The 21214-nt window shown below is 38.4% G+C and overlaps 1 protein-coding gene across 1 annotated transcript in view; it reads left to right on the top strand.

Annotated features, from left to right (window-relative positions):
- The window catches only part of Dcr-2 (Endoribonuclease Dcr-2), a 396960-nt gene that overhangs the window by 222910 nt on the left and 152836 nt on the right, over nt 1–21214 (top strand). The window contains exons 14-15 of the mRNA XM_067143947.2: nt 2002–2215; nt 5126–5289. Of these exons, the coding sequence (XP_067000048.2) occupies nt 2002–2215; nt 5126–5289 (378 nt within the window). The remainder of the gene's footprint in view (nt 1–2001; nt 2216–5125; nt 5290–21214) is intronic.

Below are 21214 nucleotides of genomic sequence, written 5' to 3' on the forward strand. Positions count from 1 at the left end.
TCATGACGTTTCATTTAGAGGATTCGATCCCAGGATCCCAGCCACTTTCCAGTCTCGTAGTTTTCGGGATTAAGTTTTCCGGATCCCGGGATGTTCGGGATTTACATCATTTTTAAAAATTTGCAAAACAGACTGCATGGAGCGAAACTCTCAGTACGTTTGAATAATCCAGTGCAGTTGGAAGAGTCCAATTTTGAGCTCGTCGATGAAATCATTAAAGTCTTGGCTGCAGTCAAATTAACTGTAGAAGCACTCTGTCGCACTGCTGCGAATTTATGCACAGCTGATGCTGCCCTTAACTTACTTTTTAGGAAGTTAAATGACAATAGCTCCGGTTGGCTTCTAAATTAAAGATACATTTACAAAAGCACATGAAAGATCGCCCAAGAAATGGGTAGAGTGGCGTTTTATGCTACCTACCAAATCCTCATAGTGACAATGTGCCGTTGGCGTTCGATGATGAAATAAAGCGTACATTTTCAAGTGCAAGCAAAGTCCTGATTAAAAAACAGATTGTTTCTTTAAATGAGAGATAAAATGGTAAAAAAATGACGAAGAGGAAGAAGAAAATATGCAAGTCAAGCCTACAAATACAGAAAGAATTGATTTGAAGCTCAAAGAAATGCTTCAGCTGGAAGTAGAAGACAGCATGAAAATTATGTCTCCAGAAGCATTAAATGAAAATGAATTTTCCAGAATTGTTGAGAAGGAAATGAACCTATATGAGTCTTCAAATTCTACTCGGAGCTATAACTTAGAACAGGCTTATAAGTATTTACTAATGATTCCTCCAACTTCCATCGAACCTCAACATGCTTTCTCAGCTGCTGCATATATGTGCAACAAATTGAGAAGCAGGCTTGGTGATGAGAGCCTGGATGCGTTGTTATTTCTCAGATCATATTTTGGCAATTCAAATTAGAATGTTCCTATTAAATTAGTTTCCTTTGTATTTACGAGAAATGTGAAATGGGACTGATTAATGTTATTTTTCAATATTTTTTTGCTAAGAAACTTTCTGTCTACTTATTGTGTAGTTACTAGAAAGTAGTCTATTTATTTTATGTTCAGAGAGATTGTTGTTAATTTCCAAAGTTTATTTGCAAGTTTGTTACATAAGTTTTTTTTTTAATTTATGTAAATTTAAAGAGATCTCTCTGATCCTCGTAAAAGAATAATTTTAACATAGAGACTGAGTGATTTTAAATCTTGTTAGTCTGACTCTAAGTCTGATTAGTTAGATTGATTACATTAGCTAGGTGTATACTGTAAAATATGTTGATTTTGTCTAAATTTCAATTTGCTGAATAAACAACTGATTTCTTTAAGATTTTCTAATTTTTTATTTGTAATCTTCAATCCTGGGATAATCCCGGGACTGACCAAGTGTAATCTTGAAATCCCGGGATTAGAAATAAGGGCCGGGATCGAATTCCCTATTTTCATTCCTTTGCTCTGAAGATGCTATTATTTTCCTAATGTACGATGATACATTCTGTATCATTGCCGATCTGTCAATTTGTGCATGTTTTGTAAATTCAAACAAAAATGAATAAAGAAAGAAAAAATTCCAAGAGTGCATGATTTTTCAGTTTTTCATATTCTTTCTGAATATTGATGGGCCGATGATTTTAGAGGCCCCTTTAAACAGCAAGCACCGGGCGAGTTGGTCGTGCGGTTAGAGGCGCGCGGCCTTGAGCTTGCATCCAAGTGATAGTGGGTTCGAATCTCACTGTCGGCAGCTCTGTTGATGGTTTTCCGTGGTTTCCCATTTTCACACCAGAAAAAATGCTAAGCCTGTACCTTAATCAAGGCCACGGCCATTTCCTTCCAACTCCTAGACCTTTCCTCTCCCATCGTCGCCATGCCGGTGCGACGTAAAGCCACTAGAAAAAAAGCATCATCATCATCACCATCTGAATATTGACTATTTCTTTTAATAATTGCTTGGTGAATAATAACGATATTTCTCCTTTTTATGTTAATGCATTTTTATTTCAGATTTGTGACTTCCCAATATTTTTAAATGTTGGGTCACTGAATGTCAGTTTATTGTCAAACTACATGGAATTGACATTGACTGATGCGGAGATTACCAAATTGCGAAGATTCAACACAATGATTTTCTATGATGTGTTGAAACTGTGCAGATCATTCATGACTGTTGACTTCGAGAACAAAGAAAACTCCTATTTCATAGTCCCTACGAAATTAGGTAAGTTGTTGCAGATACACGCTTTCATTTGACTGCACAAACATTTTTCCAGTTGATTTCGCATCGTATATAATTGCAAGGTCAAGTTTGAGAGATTCGCTTTTGTTACTTTTGAAGATAGATATTTTTATAGTTCTTGATAAAAGGGAAGTGGGGTTATTAAACTCATATTTCGACCTTTTACCAGTGTCTTCCTTTTTATTAATCATGATATAACAATTTGTTAAGAAGTTAGGCTGTCAGTTTGTTGCACAAAAATTCAGTTTGAGTATCCCAAGGCACATGCATTGTCCAGAGTTCCTTCACCTTCTGACAACTAGGTGCCCACAAATACACTATGAAGATTGTATTACAGTATGATAATGTTATTGGTTTCATGTCTCGCTAACTACAGTTTACAGTTTTTGGAGAAGTTTATTTTATTTTCAACCTTAAATATCACAGTACGTAGGAGGTCAAGGAAAAACGAATATTGGATGGCTTTTTTCTAATACTTGATGTAGAAATAGTGTGATTCCATTTTAAATACTGTATATTCTTGCATAATTAACACACTTTTTTGATGAAATATACAGGCTGAAACTAAATTTTGTAAGTGAGGAGCCCGGCACAAGTAAGTGAAAGCAATGTCAGGACTCAGGTAAGGGCCCTGTGGTCATCAACCCACGTTCCCAAGTTAAAGAGCCCCCGGGGCCAATTTTAGTCGCCTCTTACTACAGGCAGGGGTGTTATTCTACTCCCCCCCACTGACGGGAGGAGATCTAGCACGTTACATACATACATCATTATAGACTGTTAGATCTTTCATCATTTCGTCATATAAGCTCCTTCCGATGTAAACAACAAGAGGAGTTCCCACAACATAAATTGTGCATTGCTCCACTTTAATGACCGATGCTCGCTCTCTCTCTCTTTCTCACTCTCTCTGAAATGACTTCTGTCTGAATGCCTTCTGAAATAACATCGCGTTAAAACTGCTGAGTTGAAAATATTTATGAATACACTCAAATATTTTATTTAAGGAGCTGCCTGTTCAATGCATGTTGTTACTAGTAAATGTTTCATCCCCTAGGGGACATCCTCAGCTACAGTAATGCAGTGAAACCTCGCTCGTGTGTTCCTCATTAACACGTTTTCCCGCTTAGCACATGGTAAATTTGAAGTCCCGATTCTCATCATATTAAATCTATATAAAAATACCTCACTTAATGCGTCGTAAATTTTCACTATTACAGCTTAGTATGATCACATTTTTCCTAGCCCTTGTGAAACAAACGTGATTTCGAACTCTGTGTTTTTCACACCTCTCAGTGCACTTGTTATTTTATCAGCTGCAGCAGTAAAAGTTTTCATATTTGTTCTCTCGTGTTTTTCACACCTTTTAATACCTTTCTCTCATCTTTAGAAATGGTAGATATACTGTAGTTTTCACTGTACCTGCGGATACACACCGCAAAATGCCGTCATGGTACAAATTCTTATAATTTTATTAAATACCGCCTATTCAATACGCAATAAGCTAATGAGGACTTATATCCTTATTAAATTGTTAACATGATACATGTTTTGCTCCTTTTTCTGAGCCATGGTACATGTTTCGCTCCTTTTTCTGTGCCATGTTAACAATTTAATAAGGATATAAGTCATCATTAGCTTATTATGTATTGAATAGGTGGTATTTAATAAAATTATAAGAATTTGTATCACAAATAGATCTTCAATACAGACAAAAAATGAAATTTATAACCTGAAATGCCGTAATGTCGGAAAAAATCGATATCGCTGTTGTCCGGCTCCATTGGCCTCTGGTCACAAGGGTCCTGGGTTCGATTCCCAGCAGGGGCGTGAATTTTAAGCACCATTGCTTAATTTCTCTGGCACGGGGGCTGTCGTCTTCATCTTCATTTCATCCTCCTCATGATGTGCAGGTCGCCTACAAGCGTCAAATCGAAATGCCTCTACCTGGCGAGTTGAACATGTCCTCGGACAGTCACGGCACTAAAAGCCTTACGCCATTTCATATGCCTGTTGGATTTTTTTTAAATATTTTTTTTTTTATTTTCAGTAGTATGTTTTCTTGCTTAACTTCTTCTTTTTTTTTTTTTTTTTATGTCCCCTGCAGAAATGTCTTAACAAGGTTTTACTGTATATACCAGATACAAAAAAAATGAGGTTTTATAAAAATGTGAGAGACAAGCTAAGAAACATGAGATAAAAACATACCATTTAAATCTGGATGATACATTGTGAACATTAAAATAGAAGTTCTAAGTCCTCTTGTAGTTTAACTATTAGTATTTCATTTAAAATAATCAATATTGATATGATACTGTATAGGCTTTTGGGCTTATGCCGCCAAAAGCCTATACAGTATCATGTCTGTAAGTATGGGCCGTGAAAGCATTAATGGCAACATAATCGATATTGGTGGGTCCATATAATTCTTGATTCGGGACTTGGTCTGTTGATTACATTAAGATGTGATGTTTACATTAGTGGTGAGAATAAAAATATTGTTAATTACATTTCTTCTATGTTTGATATGTTGAATGACCATACAAATACATTCTTAAAATTATTGTTCGGAAAACACTCCATAGGAATTTTAATATCACTTTAAGGGTGAGTTATTTCTTGATTTGAAGTCAAACCGAAATGTGTTGACAATAAAATGGGCCGTGGATCCTTGATTTTAGTGTGTTTCCTCCATTGTTGGGCCCGAGGAAAAATGTGAACTCACCAGTGTTAAGGTGTGGAATATTATTCCACATTTTCATTAAAACCACCAACTGACTGTTAGTTGAAATGCATTGTGTCTCCTGCCACTGCTTATCTCCCCTAGATGACAATACTGCTGCAATTGTAGAAAACTCACCCAACAAACAAATGATTTAATTTTTTATTTTCCAGATCCTGAAGGGAACCACTGTATTGACTGGAATGTTGTTTATTCTCATACTGAAATTCCTGCCATCACTAAGCCAAGTGATGGCCATCAAGAAAATATTCTTGCTGTAATAGAGGACTATTTCCTCTCGGTGGTTGCACCGTGGTACCGTTCGAGTTCTGATCAGGTAATTATTCTGCTCTGTGCTAATTTTAAGGTCCCTTTATATTACTACATATAATTATATACGTATATTTCAAAATGGCGGAGAGCTCAGTCATAGTGTAAAGTGTGTGTCTAGGCAAACTCGTAAATCTGCAAGATAAACAGCAGCTAAGTGCCATTTGTGACCTAATCTCGATAGTTTAATAATCACCGTCCAAGACTGACAACAATCATGATGCTACAGGATGTAGTTCAAATGGTATCAGCAATTGAAGATCCAATGCAGCATTTCCACACCCAACTGAAGGAGGCGACCAGCAGCACCAGCCAGGAGGAGAAACTACAGTGACTGGAGGAGGAGTTCTGTGCATTTCAAGAGAAAGTGTCCGGTGAACTGAAAGACATAAAGAACAATAGTTTAAAAATAAGGAAAAGCTGGACGAGCAAAGTGAACAAATGAATGAAGCAGAACAATATAGCCGCCGAAACTGTCTTAATTTTGCATGGTGTTCTGAAAGCACCAGGGGAAAACATGTACAATAAAATAATATAAACTATTAAAGAAAAAACTGGTTATGGAGATTAATATGTCGTACATTGACCATTGACATTGCCTAGGTGTTCCGAAGTGAACAACGTCTGATGTGGTTGCCACGGGTAAACGCCCTTTGATTATTAAGTTCCTGCGGTACCAGTATATGTGACCACATCTGGAGAGCTAAACGTCTGCTAAAAGGCATGCGCCTCCTCCTGACAGAATCGCTCATGGGCACCAGGAAAAATATCTTAAATCGTGCACGTGATCACTTTGGTTTTAAATCGTTTTTGGAGCCAGGACGGTCGTATCATTGTGCTATGTGACAATGGACGAAAAGTGTTTATTTCTACAATGGTACAACTTGTTAGTCTAATGTAAAAACACGAGCGAGCATTGATACGGTCTCATTACTGAGATGGCATTCATGCATAATGTTGTAGTTTTAAGTGAATGTGTGTGTACATGTGCGAGTGAAAGTGATCGTGGCTCTGGAAATACTTGTGGAGAAAATAAGGTGAGTAGGCAGAAGTATTTTCTAGACAATGGCTAGTCACAATACAAGTGTTGTTTCTAATGATGTCAGTGACCCGGTCCCACTCCCTCTCCAGTCGCCCTTCTCACCCTACCCTTCAACAGCTTTAACGGGAGACATACTCAGGGAAAGTCTTGCAAGCTGTCAGTGACCCCTACAGTGTCGTCATATTAACACACTATTGTTATTGGCTCACATTGATGAAATACAATCCCTCTTTCATGATAGTAACCTTGCATTGCATATGTGTAACTGAGACTCGGTTACAACCCTCACTAAACTCAGGCCGTGTTGAATTAAATAACAGACTTTACATCGTCTAGACTGTAGAAAACATATAGGAGGAGGGTGTGCTATTTACTGTTGTAATTATCTCAAAATTAAAATAATGACTACTTCAGACCCGACAATTCCCAATCGACCAGAATTTATGTTTGTAGAAGTTTCGGCTAACAGTCAAAAAGTACTGATTGTAGTAGTTTATAAACCCCCAGACGTAGGACACTTATCTAACCTTGAACTTTGCTTAGCTTTTGCTTAGATTTTAATACAAATCTGCTGACTGCGACAAACAACTCATTAGATTTTCTTTAGCTTAGATCTACACATCCTACCTCTAAATGCTACTAATCATCTACATACAGTGAACCGGACGACTCACTCTTTGATTTACTTCTTCATAACTAACAATCTCCAGAAAGTTTTAAATCACGGACAGCTTGCAGTGCCAGGTATTTCTACCCATGATCTAATATATGTCTGCTATTCATTAAAGATGCCTAAATAATAAACTAAATAGATAACCCATAGGGATATAAAAAATCTGGACAATGAAAAAAGACGACATGAAGCATATTATCTGCTGTGGAACGATATTTTACACATGGATGATATTGATGTAAAAATAAATAAAATATTTGGTCTGGTGTTAGAACTGTATGACATTTGCTTCCAAGAAAGAGATCCGGATAACTCGACCATCTTTTCCATGGTTGACTAGTGAGATTAAATCAGAAACGGCAAAGCATGACTCATGATACAGAAGGTTTAAACAAACGGGTAATGCTAATGACTTTGAAAATTATCGTGTTCTCCGCAACAGGGTTAAACAGTTAATCAGAGACAGTAAATATAAACACATGTCAAGTATCGAAATGCAAGAAACGCATGTCAAGTATTGAAATGCAAGAACTCGACTGAAATATGCAAACAATTACGAACGATGAGTATAGTCCAAGGTTATGAATTTCATTATTGGTTCCGTTTTGAATTAAGAGTACATATAATTTAATTGACAAAGTTTTAATACACCTACTCTATACAATAATTGTAATCCTATGTATACATTACAGTGTAGTAGGGGACCAGTTTCGACCCTGTGTGGGTCATCATCAGCCTAAATATGGTAAGATACACTTTTTATATGTTGAAATCCAGGAACAATATTTTGTCATAAATTGATAAAATTAATCAAATGAGCAAAATGTGTAATGTGATAACATGTATATAAAATGGTGAAATGCATGAAATGTTATGTAAGATAAAATGGTACTGATCAATAGATAGTGAAATGTTCAAATTTACATATTGCAGTGAGACTATAAATATAGTACCACATCGATTATTTACAATAATGGTTGAAATATTGCACTTTATATATATATATATATTAAAATTGCTTAGTGATAAGGTACGAAGGCCATCCGGAAAGTGGTACCCGTTTGCGCAATAAAGACACAGGAGTAAATATTAACAAATATACACATTTTTATTGGAAAGAGCATTCTTTACACTACTTCTCCACATAATCTCTAAACAAATTTAGGCATTTGTCATAACGTGGGATGTGTTTTTGTATTCCAGCGTCATAGTCCTCCGCCGCCAGCATATTGAGATACGTAGTCACGGCTCGTTTAAGTTCTTTATCGCTGTCGGATCTTTTTCCAGCCAGAAAGTCTTTAAGCTTCGTAAAGAGATGAAAATCAGAAGGGGCTAAGTCCGGGCTATACGGGCGATGATAGAAGGTTTCCCACTTGAATTGCTGCAAAAGTTGATGTGTTATCACAGCTGCACGAGGCCTGGCATTGTCATGAAGGAGAATGACGCCTGTAGACAGTAGACCTCGCCGTTGATTTAGTATTACTCGCCGTAATTTCGTTAATGTTTCACAATACGCATTAGCATTAATTGTGTCTCCACGGGCCTTAAAATCAATGAGTAGTACACCTCCACGATCCCAGAAAACGGTTGCCATGAGTTTCCTGGTGGACAGAACTATCTTGAATTTTTTTGGTTTGGTTGGTGAATGAGCTTGATGCCACTCCATTTACTGTCGTTTACTCTCAGGTGATGAATAACAAATCCATGTTTCGTCTCCAGTAATGATGCGAGTCAGGAAAGAGTCTCCTTCATCGGAATAACGTCCCAGAAACGTTAGTGCTGCAGCCATACGCTTGTTTTTGTGCTCCTCTGTAAGCATGCGAGGGACCTACCTTGCACTGATTTTTGAATAATGCAGATGGTCTTTGACAATTTCATGAACAATTGTTCAAGACACATTAGGAAAATGTTCACAGAGTTCATCAATTGTGACGCGCCGATCGTTCCTCATGCATTCGTCTATTGTGCTCAGCAGTTGGTCTTAATGACAACATTTCAATGAACGCTCCTCGTCGTGTGTATTCCCCCTCCCTAGGTTGAAGTTGCGATACCAGCGCTGAACAGACGACTCATCCATCACATTGTCTCCATACACCTCCGTTAATTGGCGATGAATATCACAAGGTTGAAAGTTTCGTGCATTAAGAAATTTAATCACGGCCCTCACTTCACAACTGGCGGGGTTCTCAATTTGTTTAAACATTTTAAACGATCACAGACCCAACACAGGCAATGTTAGCGTCACGCAACCTCGCACAGAGCAGGCAGACAAGCCACTGACGCGGTCTGACCTTGCCCAGCGGCTACCCGAATCGTCAGCGCTTCATGCGGTGCTAACGGGTACTACTTTCCGGATGGCCCTCGTATAAAATGCTGGTCTGAATATAAAGTCCAGATGCTTCTAGTGAATTCTATCGTTCCATAACGTCTTCTGTCAAATATTGAATATATGTTATGTACAACATTGGTGCAGAGGTATCTATCTTGCTTAAAGTCCAGTATTTATGATTCAGAAAATGTATGCAGGCTGAATATAAATGACTTATCATACAAAGAGTTCTGAATATGTTGAGAGGTGAAATTCTCAATCCAAGATGGAACCAATGGAACCTGTGTATGTGTATGAACTTAAATCAGACAAGATGCATTTGAAAGGAGAAACCAAATCAGAGTTGGCACAGCCGGGACGAACACATGTTCCATTGTTCCATTAAAAGTCTTCCTGTTTTTTATTTCTAAAAGTTGGCTGCTATGCTTATCACTAGGCAATTTTAATGTATATATAAAGTGCAATATTTCAACCATTATTGTAAATAATCGATGTGGTACTATATTTATAGTCTCACTGCAATATGTAAATTTGAACATTTCACTATCTATTGATCAGTACCATTTTATCTTACATAACATTTCATGCATTTCACCATTTTATATACATGTTATCACATTACACATTTTGCTCATTTGATTAATTTTATCAATTTATGACAAAATATTGTTCCTGGATTTCAACATATAACAAGTGTATCTTACCATATTTAGGCTGATGATGACCCACACAGGGTCGAAACTGGTCCCCTAATACACTGTAATGTATACATAGGATTACAATTATTGTATAGTATTTGAGTAGGTGGATTAAAACTTTGTCAGTTAAATTATACAGTACGATGAGTATAGGTCGAAAGTTATTAAAGCCGGCGCCGAATGTATCCCTTGATGATTTAAATTTACACTTAACATCGGTCAAATCCACTGTAACAGCAAATAATAACAATAATTTTCATAACTGTAGTAATAATAATAATAATAATAATAACCCGTGTGGGGATTTACCGGTTACCTCCATCGGGCGCGTCCCATTGGAATTGGGGAAGCTCGCTGGCTCTGCCGCCAGCAGAGTCAGAGGGTAGTAGGGAAATAAAATATCACCTTGAAAAAAAAACTGGTCCCTTGCCAGGGTTACGGCGAAGACTGGTAAATGGTAAATGACCAGAAGCCAGAAAACATCTTGAGGCAACCTCTAGGGCTAACAACCCTAGTTGTAAAAGGATGGGTACCCGTCCAAAGCAATGTCAAGTCAAAAAGCATGATGGCACAACATTTCAAGAAACATACCCCAGGGGGTAAATCTTCGGATAAATCCCTCGTCGTGAACACCACGGCGCACGAGTCTCATTCGGATTCTGGGGGAGACTCGACATCATGCAAGAGACGAGTCGGAGCGTCTCGGTGTACCCCGAAGAGTCAAAAACTCAGGCCAAAATCTAAAACCTTTCTAGCAACTTTCAACATAAATTCACTTACACAAACTGGCAAGCTGAAAACCCTCACCAAAGCTCTTCACGAAAATCAGATATCCATAATGGCCCTACAGGAAACAAGGTACCCAGATGAAGAGATTTTTTAATCCGAAGGCTACCGATTTTTCAAGAGCAAAGCGCAAAGAGGAATCCTCACTGGAGCTGTGATGCTTGGAACCGCGTTTGCTGTTAGAACCAAGATCCTTAAATCGGTTGCAAATTTCGAACCTGTGAATGACAGATTGTCTATACTGACAATTAAATGCGCGAACAAAACCTACGCCCTAGTTAACGCACATGCTCCTACAAACGATAAGAACAAGTCTGATCCAGACAAAGTTGATAATTTCTGGGACCTACTGGATGAAAAATTAAACAAAATCCCCAAACACCATGTCAAGCTACTTTTGGGTGACTTCAATGCCCAACTAGGTCGTGAACAGAAGTACAAGAAAGTTATAGGAAATTACCCTGCTCACAAAAGAACCAATCCCAACGGCAAAAGACTGGTGTCCATTTGCAAAAATCACAACCTGCAGGTCATGTCGACCCACTTTCGCCATCTACCCAGAAAGCAAATGACTTGGCGTTCTCCCGTCCAAGCTCTCGGAGAGTTCCAAATTGATCATGTTGCAATCTCCAGGTGAAACAGCCCTGAGATTATGAATGTCAAGGTAAAGAAAGGCATCAATGTGGCCTCGGATCATTATATGTCTCTTATCAAATTCAAACCAATTCCCGCAAACACAAGGAAGACAACCAAAGAGATCACTCGCTTCGACAATGATAAACTTCGGCAAAGGGTCGAGGAGTTCCAGGAGAAGGCTAGACCAAATGACTGTGACTTTAACAACGCCAAGAGTCTCCTTGTTGAGGCCGCCAAAGACGTTGCAGAAATCAAGAGAAGCAAAACGCATGCCTGGTGGAATGGTACCTGCGAATCAGTCCTCCAAGAAAGACTCAATGCGTGGAAACAGTACTACTCTACGAAATCAGAAAACGATTGGGAAACCTACAAAACCCAACGTGCCCAAGCAGCTAGGGTGTTCAGAACTGAGAAACGTAAATACGAAAAATCCCTCATTGAAAAGATAGAACAAAACTTTAGGATGAATGAAAGCAGAGAGTACTACAGAGCCTTCAAACGCAAACTCGTTGGCTATAAACCACCATCTCTATGCTTTGAGCGAAAGGACGGCACACTGGCGACGTCAAATGAAGAAAATTGCAGCATTCTGGCAGATTACTTCAAGAATTTACTTAATTGCTCTAAACCGCAAAGCCCCATTGAGACCAAGGAACCACCGGGCGAGTTGGCCGTGCGCGTAGAGGCGCGCGGCTGTGAGCTTGCATCCGGGAGATAGTAGGTTCGAATCCCACTATCGGCAGCCCTGAAGATGGTTTTCCGTGTTTTCCCATTTTCACACCAGGCAAATGCTGGGGCTGTACCTTAATTAAGGCCACGGCCGCTTCCTTCCAACTCCTAGGCCTTTCCTATCCCATCGTCGCCATAAGACCTATCTGCGTCGGTGCGACGTAAAGCCCCTAGCAAAAAAAAAAAAAAAAAAAAGACCAAGGAACCCTTACTCAGGTACCCAGATTCCAGACCACCCGACAGAGATGAAATCAAGCGCCACATTGCCCGTCTCAAAAATAACAAAGCGCCGGGGGAAGACTCAGTAGTAGCAGAACTATGGAAATATGCCCCAGAGGAATCACTTGATATCTTGCAAAAGCAAATAGAAGAAATTTGGAACAAGGAGACTTTACCCGAAGATTGGAAAATAGCTTTGATCCATCCATTACACAAAAAAGGCAGCATGAAGAACATCAACTACTACAGAGGGATATCTTTGCTACCCGTGACTTACAAAATTCTATCACTTGCCATCCTGGAGTGTTTGGAAGCACAAGTCGAACATCAAATAGGTGAATACCAAGGAGGGTTCAGAAAAGGTCGCTCAACAGCTGAACAGATCCAAAATCTAAAACGATCATCAGATATTGTACACTAAGGTCCAAGCAGTATGTGTCTGTCTTTGTGGACTTTAAGAAAGTGTACGACTCCATTGACCGGGAAGTCCTGCTAAACATCTTAAATGAATTTGGAGTTGATTTGAAACTGCTGACATTAATTAGAGCCACCCTGACCGATACAAAATCCAAGGTGAAGTTCCACAGATGTCTCTCGCATTCCTTTGACATCAAAACAGGAGTCCGACAAAGTGATGGGCTATCCCCGATACTCTTCAACTGTGTTCCTGAAAAGATCATCAGAACCTGGCGGGTGAGATTACAGGAAACCAACTACAGTCCATTGAGAATAGGAACCAAATCTAAGGGGATCGCAACAGACTGCTTAGCATTTGCCGATGATATTGCTGTTCTCTCAAACGACATAGAAACCGCTAGAGTTCAAGTTGAAATTTTAAAGGAAATTGCCGAACAAACTGGTTTGCAGATATCGTTTGAGAAAACAGAAGTAATGACTAACATCAAAGAGGCTCCACCAAAACTCCATACAAAATACGGGGACATCACCCGAGTAGACGAATTCAAATACCTGGGTGAGATCATCATGAAAAATGGACTGGACAAAGCAGCACTTCAGGAGCGAGTATGCAAACTGGAAATAGCCTACCAAACATCCCGCACAATCTACAACAAAAAATGCCTTTCCCAAAACACCAAGATACGTCACTATGAAACAGTTCTGAAGCCAGTAGTTTTATGTGCAGCCGAAACCCTGTCTCTAAATGCCAACAAAGGACTCCTTGAAGAACTGGAGAAAAGAGAACGCAAAATTGTGAGAGGAATCTTGGGATCAAAGTACAGAAATGGAATCCATCAAAAGAGATCCAACAAGGAAGTCTACAGCAAAATAGAGAAAATTACCAACACAATCAGATAAAGACGGGCACGATTTTACGGTCATCTGAAAAGAATGGACGGAAGAAAGTTAACTAAAGAAATCTTTCACTTTTTTTATTCAAACCCCAAAACCACTATTCCCTGGTTTAGAAATACTAAAGAAGACCTGCAAATGCTCCATATCTCAGCTGAAGACGCCCTTAACAGAAATCTCTTCCGCAAGAAAATATTGACGAATGGGCTAAACCGAGACGAGCAACCGAAGAGAAGACACGGTGCCCCTTGGACAGAGGAGCGTAAGCAGGCCCACTCACAAAGAATGAGGGAAATTTGGGCTCTAAAGAAGGCCAAGTTCAGTGTCAAATGCAACAAGACTTAACGTGGTCCTTGATGGCCCCAGCGAATTATATATAATAATAATAATAATAATAATAATAATAATAATAATAATAATAATAATAATAATAATGTTTCTTCTGTGTCAATTTAAGATACATTTGTGTTTAAAGAGTTTGGTATAAATTGTGGCAGTTGTTGAACGGCAGTGAACAGAAGTCCTTATTATGTAATGTTACGTAAATTTTATCTTGTCATCATTTTGGGTAAATAAAAACATTTTAAAAACTGGAGAATTTATGCAAAGCAAATTATTGTATGTAGCTTTCTTATTTAAAAATTATTACATATTTAGGCCTATGAAGAAATGGACTTTGAAGAAGATTTATGTTCAAAGAGGTCTAGGTATTTGCAAATTCAGGAAAAAGGATTATTCCAGAAGATTATTCAAGATTCAAATGTTTTTTATTGGCCAGTGTATTAGGTTTTTTAATTGGTGAATGTGGCAAACTGGAGTGTTGCTATTGGTTATTTGTAATCACTCTATTTCCTGTTTGTGGCTCCTTGCGTGTGCGAGTTAATTTGTCCGGTCCTTGAATTTGGATCACTACAGCGGGCGGACGTGTTTTGCGTCCGTCCCACAATGGGTTTTCAGCCGGTCAAGGTAAGGGCTATGTTATTGCCTTATGTTATTGAAATGCATTCTTGTGTTTCGGACTACTCCCACTTAATGTAACTTCAGTAATTATGTAGAAGTTCATTTTGTGTGCCAGAGTTTCCTCTAGTTTTCCACATTTTCCAAAATAGGGCGTTTGTATGACTTAGCTATTATACTAGTCCGCAAAGTGTTGTTTTCAGAGGCAGACCTTCTTTTCTAACTCTAGTTGTGATTGTAAGTAACTGTAACACTCTATCTTGAGTTGCGTAATTAAAATTTTGATTCTTTCGAGGTTGGCTCCTTTCATTCCGTAAATTTGACTTTAATGTGAAACTCTATGTCAAAGTTTGTTCGTGACAGAAGAACTTGATTGTTTCTCTTACACATCTTTTGTTTTGTATCTCAAGTATCAGTTAATCCGCAGTTCATTTATTTGTTCATTTATAATGGTATGTTCATTTTCTCAAAAATTATTTGTCTGTTGGGTGTATTATTGTAAGTCTTTTCTCCCCCATGACGCCATACCTTCCCATGAACCTCATAGGGCTTCCAGCACCTTCCACTCTCCTCTCTTAGTTGTCATTTTTAGGCCTCTAAGTGTTCCCTTGTATTTGATTTAATATTGCGTATCGAAAGATACTCGCCACGTTTCCATGTTCTGATGTTAATTCACCGCCACTGCGTCATTTTACTATTTCCTTATTCACATTTTATGTCAACTTTTATTATTATTTTTATTATTATATATTTGTGTACGTGTTGTCCTCGAAGAAATGCTACATAAATGATGTAAAACAAGTTATGTATTCTCTCAGATCAAAAGCTGCTGGACACAATGACATACCTCTGTCTTTCCGCAAATATATCATTGGCACCATTCTGCCGATCGTACCACACATTAACTACTGTTTAACCCAAGGAATTTTCCCTACAGCGTGGAAGGATGCCCTCTTCATCCCAATCCAAAAAAAGGATGCACCCAGTATTCCTTCAGATTACCGACCACTTTCTATCCTACCACACCTGTCCAATGTGCTGGAATGCCTGGTACGCGAGCAAATCCTTACATACTTACATAAATATGCTTTATTCGACTCTTACCAATCAGGCTTTAAGAAAAAACATGGTTCCATGAAAGCTCTGCTAAAAGTGACAGATGACATTAGATATGCAGTGGACAACAAATGAGTGACAGTACCTACTCTTTTAGATTTCAGTAGCGCATTTGATACTGTTGATCCAAGGTTGCTTCTTTCCAAATTACAGTCCTTAAACTTTAGCCAGAAAGTGCTGGAATTTTTCAATTCTTACCTCACAAATTGCCAGCAGTGTGTGGTTGCAAATAGTAATAAATCAACGTGGCGAACAAAAAATATTGGTGTTACACAGGGATCAGTCCTGAACCCTCTCCTGTTCACTATATATATAAACTAGATGATGTACCCGTGTTTCGCTACGGAATTCAACATCGTATACCGAATTCTAGATTAGGTAGAGTACACGTGAGCAAGATTGTATTAAATTGCATAGCTCTTAACGTTACCCTAGAAACGCGATGGGGAAGTCACCAAACGTCTTTTCTCATATGAAGACTGGGTTAGGGAATGTTCATTGTAATGATAGGCCCGCTTGCCTGCCATCAGTCACAGTCAGGTTGGGGATTTTTTATTATAATGGCAGAAACTCGCTCTCCACTTGCCTTTTTACATCCTCAGTGCTTTCATATGAAATAATCGATCAAATGAAATACCACACACTTTCTCACTTTTAACGAACAGTACCACGCTGCCGATCTAACAGTCCAAAGTTCCATAGCTGGAATGACCAAGCCGCAGACTGCCGTGATCTGTGAACACTCCATCTTTTTTCGGCGGGGGTTGGGGGGGGGGGGGTGTCGAATAGCGAATAGTGGAAATCCAAGGGCAAAAACTATGCCCTTTTACTAATCTGTTCCCTAGGAGTACACGATGAGTTGGAAAATCTCAATTCATACACTGGTGGCGGAGAAAACTATCTGACTTGGTGGCAAATTTTTCTTCCAAGCCAGAGAAGAAACCCTTCTTCACTGCTAATTTAGAATAAAATGAATGTAGAATTTTATAGAAGTGAAGAGGAAGAAGATTGTCTTAAGAAACGGCTCTTTTCAGGGTTGAATTTTTAGTTACTTAGTGAAATGTGGTACTATAATTTGCTAGTGACTTTACGTGGCACCGACACAGATAGGTCTTATGACGACGATGGGATAGCAAAGGCCTAGGAGTTGGAAAGAAGCGGCCATGGCGTTAATTAAGGTACAGCCCCAGCATTTGCGCGGTGTGAAATTGGGAAACCACGGAAAACCCTCTTCAGGGCTGCCGACAATGGGATTCGAACCCACTCTCTTCCGGATGCAAGCGCACAGCCGCGCACCCCTAACCTCACGGCCAACTGACCCGGTAAATTGTAATTCTAGACCAGGGCATACTACTACTACTACTACTACTACTACTACTACTACTAAGTGAGTCTCTGCCGTAAATGTAAAACAGCGCGTCAGAGTAGGGATCGAAAAGCTGAAATACTATGATGAACCAGTGTTTTACATACCTGCAGAATCAGGAAATGTATGAACCAGAGGAATGGCATGTTACAGAAGGAAGTTTCCTACTCCCAAGCTATTTCCTGCCAATATTCAATCAGGCTCACAACAAACAATGGTCAATGTAATGTTATTGTTGTTCAATGTTATGCGCTTTAGATATTGTAGACCTTCACATTTAGTTTCCTTTCGATTCTGAAATACCACTCTTATCATAGTCGGCATGGTAAAACTGAATAAAACATAAATGATAGGAAATTGTACTTTATAAGTTTTGTTATGTAGTACTTTCCGATAGGACCAATAACATAGGTATTTAAAAATTTAATTTTAGGTGCCTTCCTCTAAACTACAATTTCATCCTGGGTGAATAAAATTGTTTATAGCTTGTACTGTAGTTTCTTATTCCCTGACTCTATATACCAATTTTCAATAAATTCCGTTAACCCATTTTCTTGTGGCTCCGTATTGATATGGAGTTAGCAGCAAAAATACAAATTCATGAATATCTGTGTTGTCATAGCCGGTACGGTAAAAATTTATAAGACATAAATGATCGGAAATTTAATTCTATATAACTTTGGTTATGTAGCATTTATCAATAGGACCACTAACAATATAAATATTTGAGAATTAAATTTTATGCCTTCCCCTAAACTACCATTTCACTCGACGGGAATAAAATGATTTATAGCCTAGATTGTAGTGGCTCATCCCCCGACTTTACATACCGATTTTCGTTAAATTCTCTTCAGCCGTTTTCTCGTGATGCGTGTACAGACAGACAGACAGAAATTACGGAAAAGGAAAAAGTGCATTTCCTTGTTACTATGGACATGAACAGAAATACCATTATTTTGAAATTCTGAGCAATGTACAGACAAAACTCTATATAATTATATAGATGATATCACCAGATCAATTAAGCACTGCAAGTTCCATCTTTATGCTGATGATCTGCAAATTTATTACCACACTAGAACTAATAATATAGAACAAGCAATATGTAATGTAAATATTGACCTTGAGCTAATTAATGGCTTTTCAATTAAAAACAACCTTAAATTAAACCCCCATAAAACACAAGCCACTATCAGTGGTGTATCAAACAATCTTACATTTTAAAACAAAACTGCATTCCTCCCATAACTTTAAATAATAATGTTATACGTTATTGTGAATCAGTTTCTAATCTTGGAGTTGTTATAACGGAAACTCAAAACTGGTCAGTGCAAGTTAAGAATATCTGTAAAAACGTGTATTGTGGCTTGCACCCCTTAAAACGGTTCAGAAATGATCACTAAAAATTCAGCTTGTTCAGTCATTATTATTTCCCCTTTTTGACTACTGTGACGTAATTTTTACGGATATAACAACTGAATTAAGCTTGAAACTACAACGCACTCTAAATGCTTGCCTTAGATATGCTATGGATTTTTATGGTATGACGCTAGAGTTTCTCCCTACTATAAACAATTATTTTTGTTATGACATCCCTGCTTATCTCTCCAGCAATTTTCGTTGCCTTCGTTCTTTACATCTCCATGATACTCGCTCAGTGTCCCTCGTAGAAATACCTGTCCATCGAACAACCACATACCATCGGTCATTTACTATCACCGCTTCGGGATGCTGGAATGCTCCTCCCAAAGACATCAAGGACGCTGCATCAAAAAGTATATTCAAAACATCTTACCAGCAGTTCCTCGTTAAGTGCTTCCAGCAAGGTACCTCTATGAGTGGAACGAGTGATTGTGTGTGAAATTGATAGTATGAGATTATTGTTCAATTAAATAAAATATTGTGTTAATATGATAATTTAACTTAAATTAAAAACATGTACTGTATTTACCAATTAGAAGTAAACATAGCTAGTGGTAATTACAGTATTTAAAGATCTAGTATCGCAAGAATACAAGTAGTTAAATTCAGTTAACATTTTTATTAAGTTTACTAGTATTTTTACTTTTGTATTTCTTTTATTGTGTATTGAAATGAGTATTTTTTCAAATCTGTATTATGTAGGCAGTTCCTTTTTTCTTTCTTTCTTTCTTTCTTTCTTTCTTTCTTTCTTTCTTTCTTTCTTTCTTTCTTTCTTTCTTCTTTGTGTGTTTATATTCATATTTTTGTCTTCAACATTAGTGTTATTTGTAGTTCTTAGTATTTCAAGTTTATCAGTGTCATTGTATTAAATATGTGTGTGGTTAAGTGTAAGAAAGGGCCAGGAGCCCTAACTTTGCCACAGAAAATAAAGGCTTTATTTATCTATCTAAAGACTTCATCTGTATGACTCACAGTTTGCTACTTTTCTTGGAATATTGCATTGGAATTTCGACCTAAAATTGGAAGTTTGATTGCCATTGTCACAAAGTACACGCACACGCACACCCACACACACACACACTACTTTCAGTAGCCATTAAGCCTTGTATTTTAGCTGTCCAAAATGTCCCCTCTGATATACTTACTAAATATCTAGGTTTAAGTGGAGCTGAATATTATGAACATTATGACTGCATTCACATCTTCACCGAGTTGAAGAGGCAGGGTTCACATTTTTATAAATATTCTTTGAAAATCACTAATCTAATTTAGATTTGAGGAAGTTTATTTATTGTATAATAATAATAATAATAATAATAATAATATCATAGGGATGTGGCAAACCCATCACCCAGTGGGAAACCACTGCAATCAGCCACCCGAGTATTGGCAGGAAAACCATAACTATTCGGGTAAGAGGAAATGCCTGCCCACAGCCGGAGAACATTTTTGAGGCCCTCCAGGGCTAACAACCTTGGTTGTATTCAGAATGAGCAATTTGCTCCAAGGAAAGCTAAAGCTTCTCAAGTGTGATGGTAAAACACATTAAGTTAATACCCCAGGTAGCAACTTTTCAAAGAAATCCACCGTCGCCGACAAGCGACACATACATCCCGTTCGGATTCTGGGGGGGAGGATGCAACATCATGCTAAAGATGAGTCGGAGCGTCGTGGAAATCCTGAACAGTCATGAAAGTTGAAACCCATATCTAAGACTTTTTTGGCAAGATTCAACATAAACAATCAAATACAAACTGGTAAGATGAAACAGCTGACCAATGCCCTCCACGAAAATGAAATCGCAGTAATTGCTCTGCAAGAAACTCGCTTCACTGACGAAGATACGCTTGAACCTGAAGGGTGTCAGTTCTTCAAAAGCAAATCCCATAAGAGGGTAATGAAAAGCACCCCTATCTTCGGTACAGCTTTTTTTTTGTCAACAGCTGTGAGCTTGCATCCGGGAGATAGTAGGTTCGAATCCCACTATCGGTAGCCCTGAAGATGGTTTTCCGTGGTTTCCCATTTTCACACCAGGCAAATGCCGGGGCTGTACCTTAATTAAGGCCACGGCTGCTTCCTTCCAACTCCTAGGCCTTTCCTATCCCATCGTCGCCATAAGACCTATCTGTGTCGGTGCGACGTAAAGCCCCTAGCAAAAAAAATTTTTTTTTCAACACCAGAATCCTTAGGTCAGTCTCAAATTTTGAAGCTGTTAATGATAGGTTATGCCTACTATCCCTGCGGTGTGCAAATAGAACATATACGCTATTCAGTGCACATGCTCCAACTAATGAATGAAACAAAAAAGACCTGGAAGATACAAATAGATTCTGGAACATCCTGGATGCCAGATTTGCAAAAATCCCAAAACACCACATCAAGATCCTAATGGGTGATTTTAATGCACAGGTAGGACGTGAGCGGAAACACAGGAAATTTGTTGGGCTCTACCCAGCACACAAAAGAACCAACAAGAATGGAGAACGCCTCGTTGGACTATGTGATAACCATAACCTCCAACTGATGTCAACACACTTTCGTCACTTACCAAGAAAACAGACGACATGGAGATGCCCAAACAAAACAATAGGAGAATTCTAAATAGACCATGTTGCTATATCTCAAAGATACAGTCCGGAAATCATGAA

This window comes from Anabrus simplex, chromosome 3 (assembly GCF_040414725.1).
Source record: "Anabrus simplex isolate iqAnaSimp1 chromosome 3, ASM4041472v1, whole genome shotgun sequence".
NCBI lineage: Eukaryota > Metazoa > Arthropoda > Insecta > Orthoptera > Tettigoniidae > Anabrus > Anabrus simplex.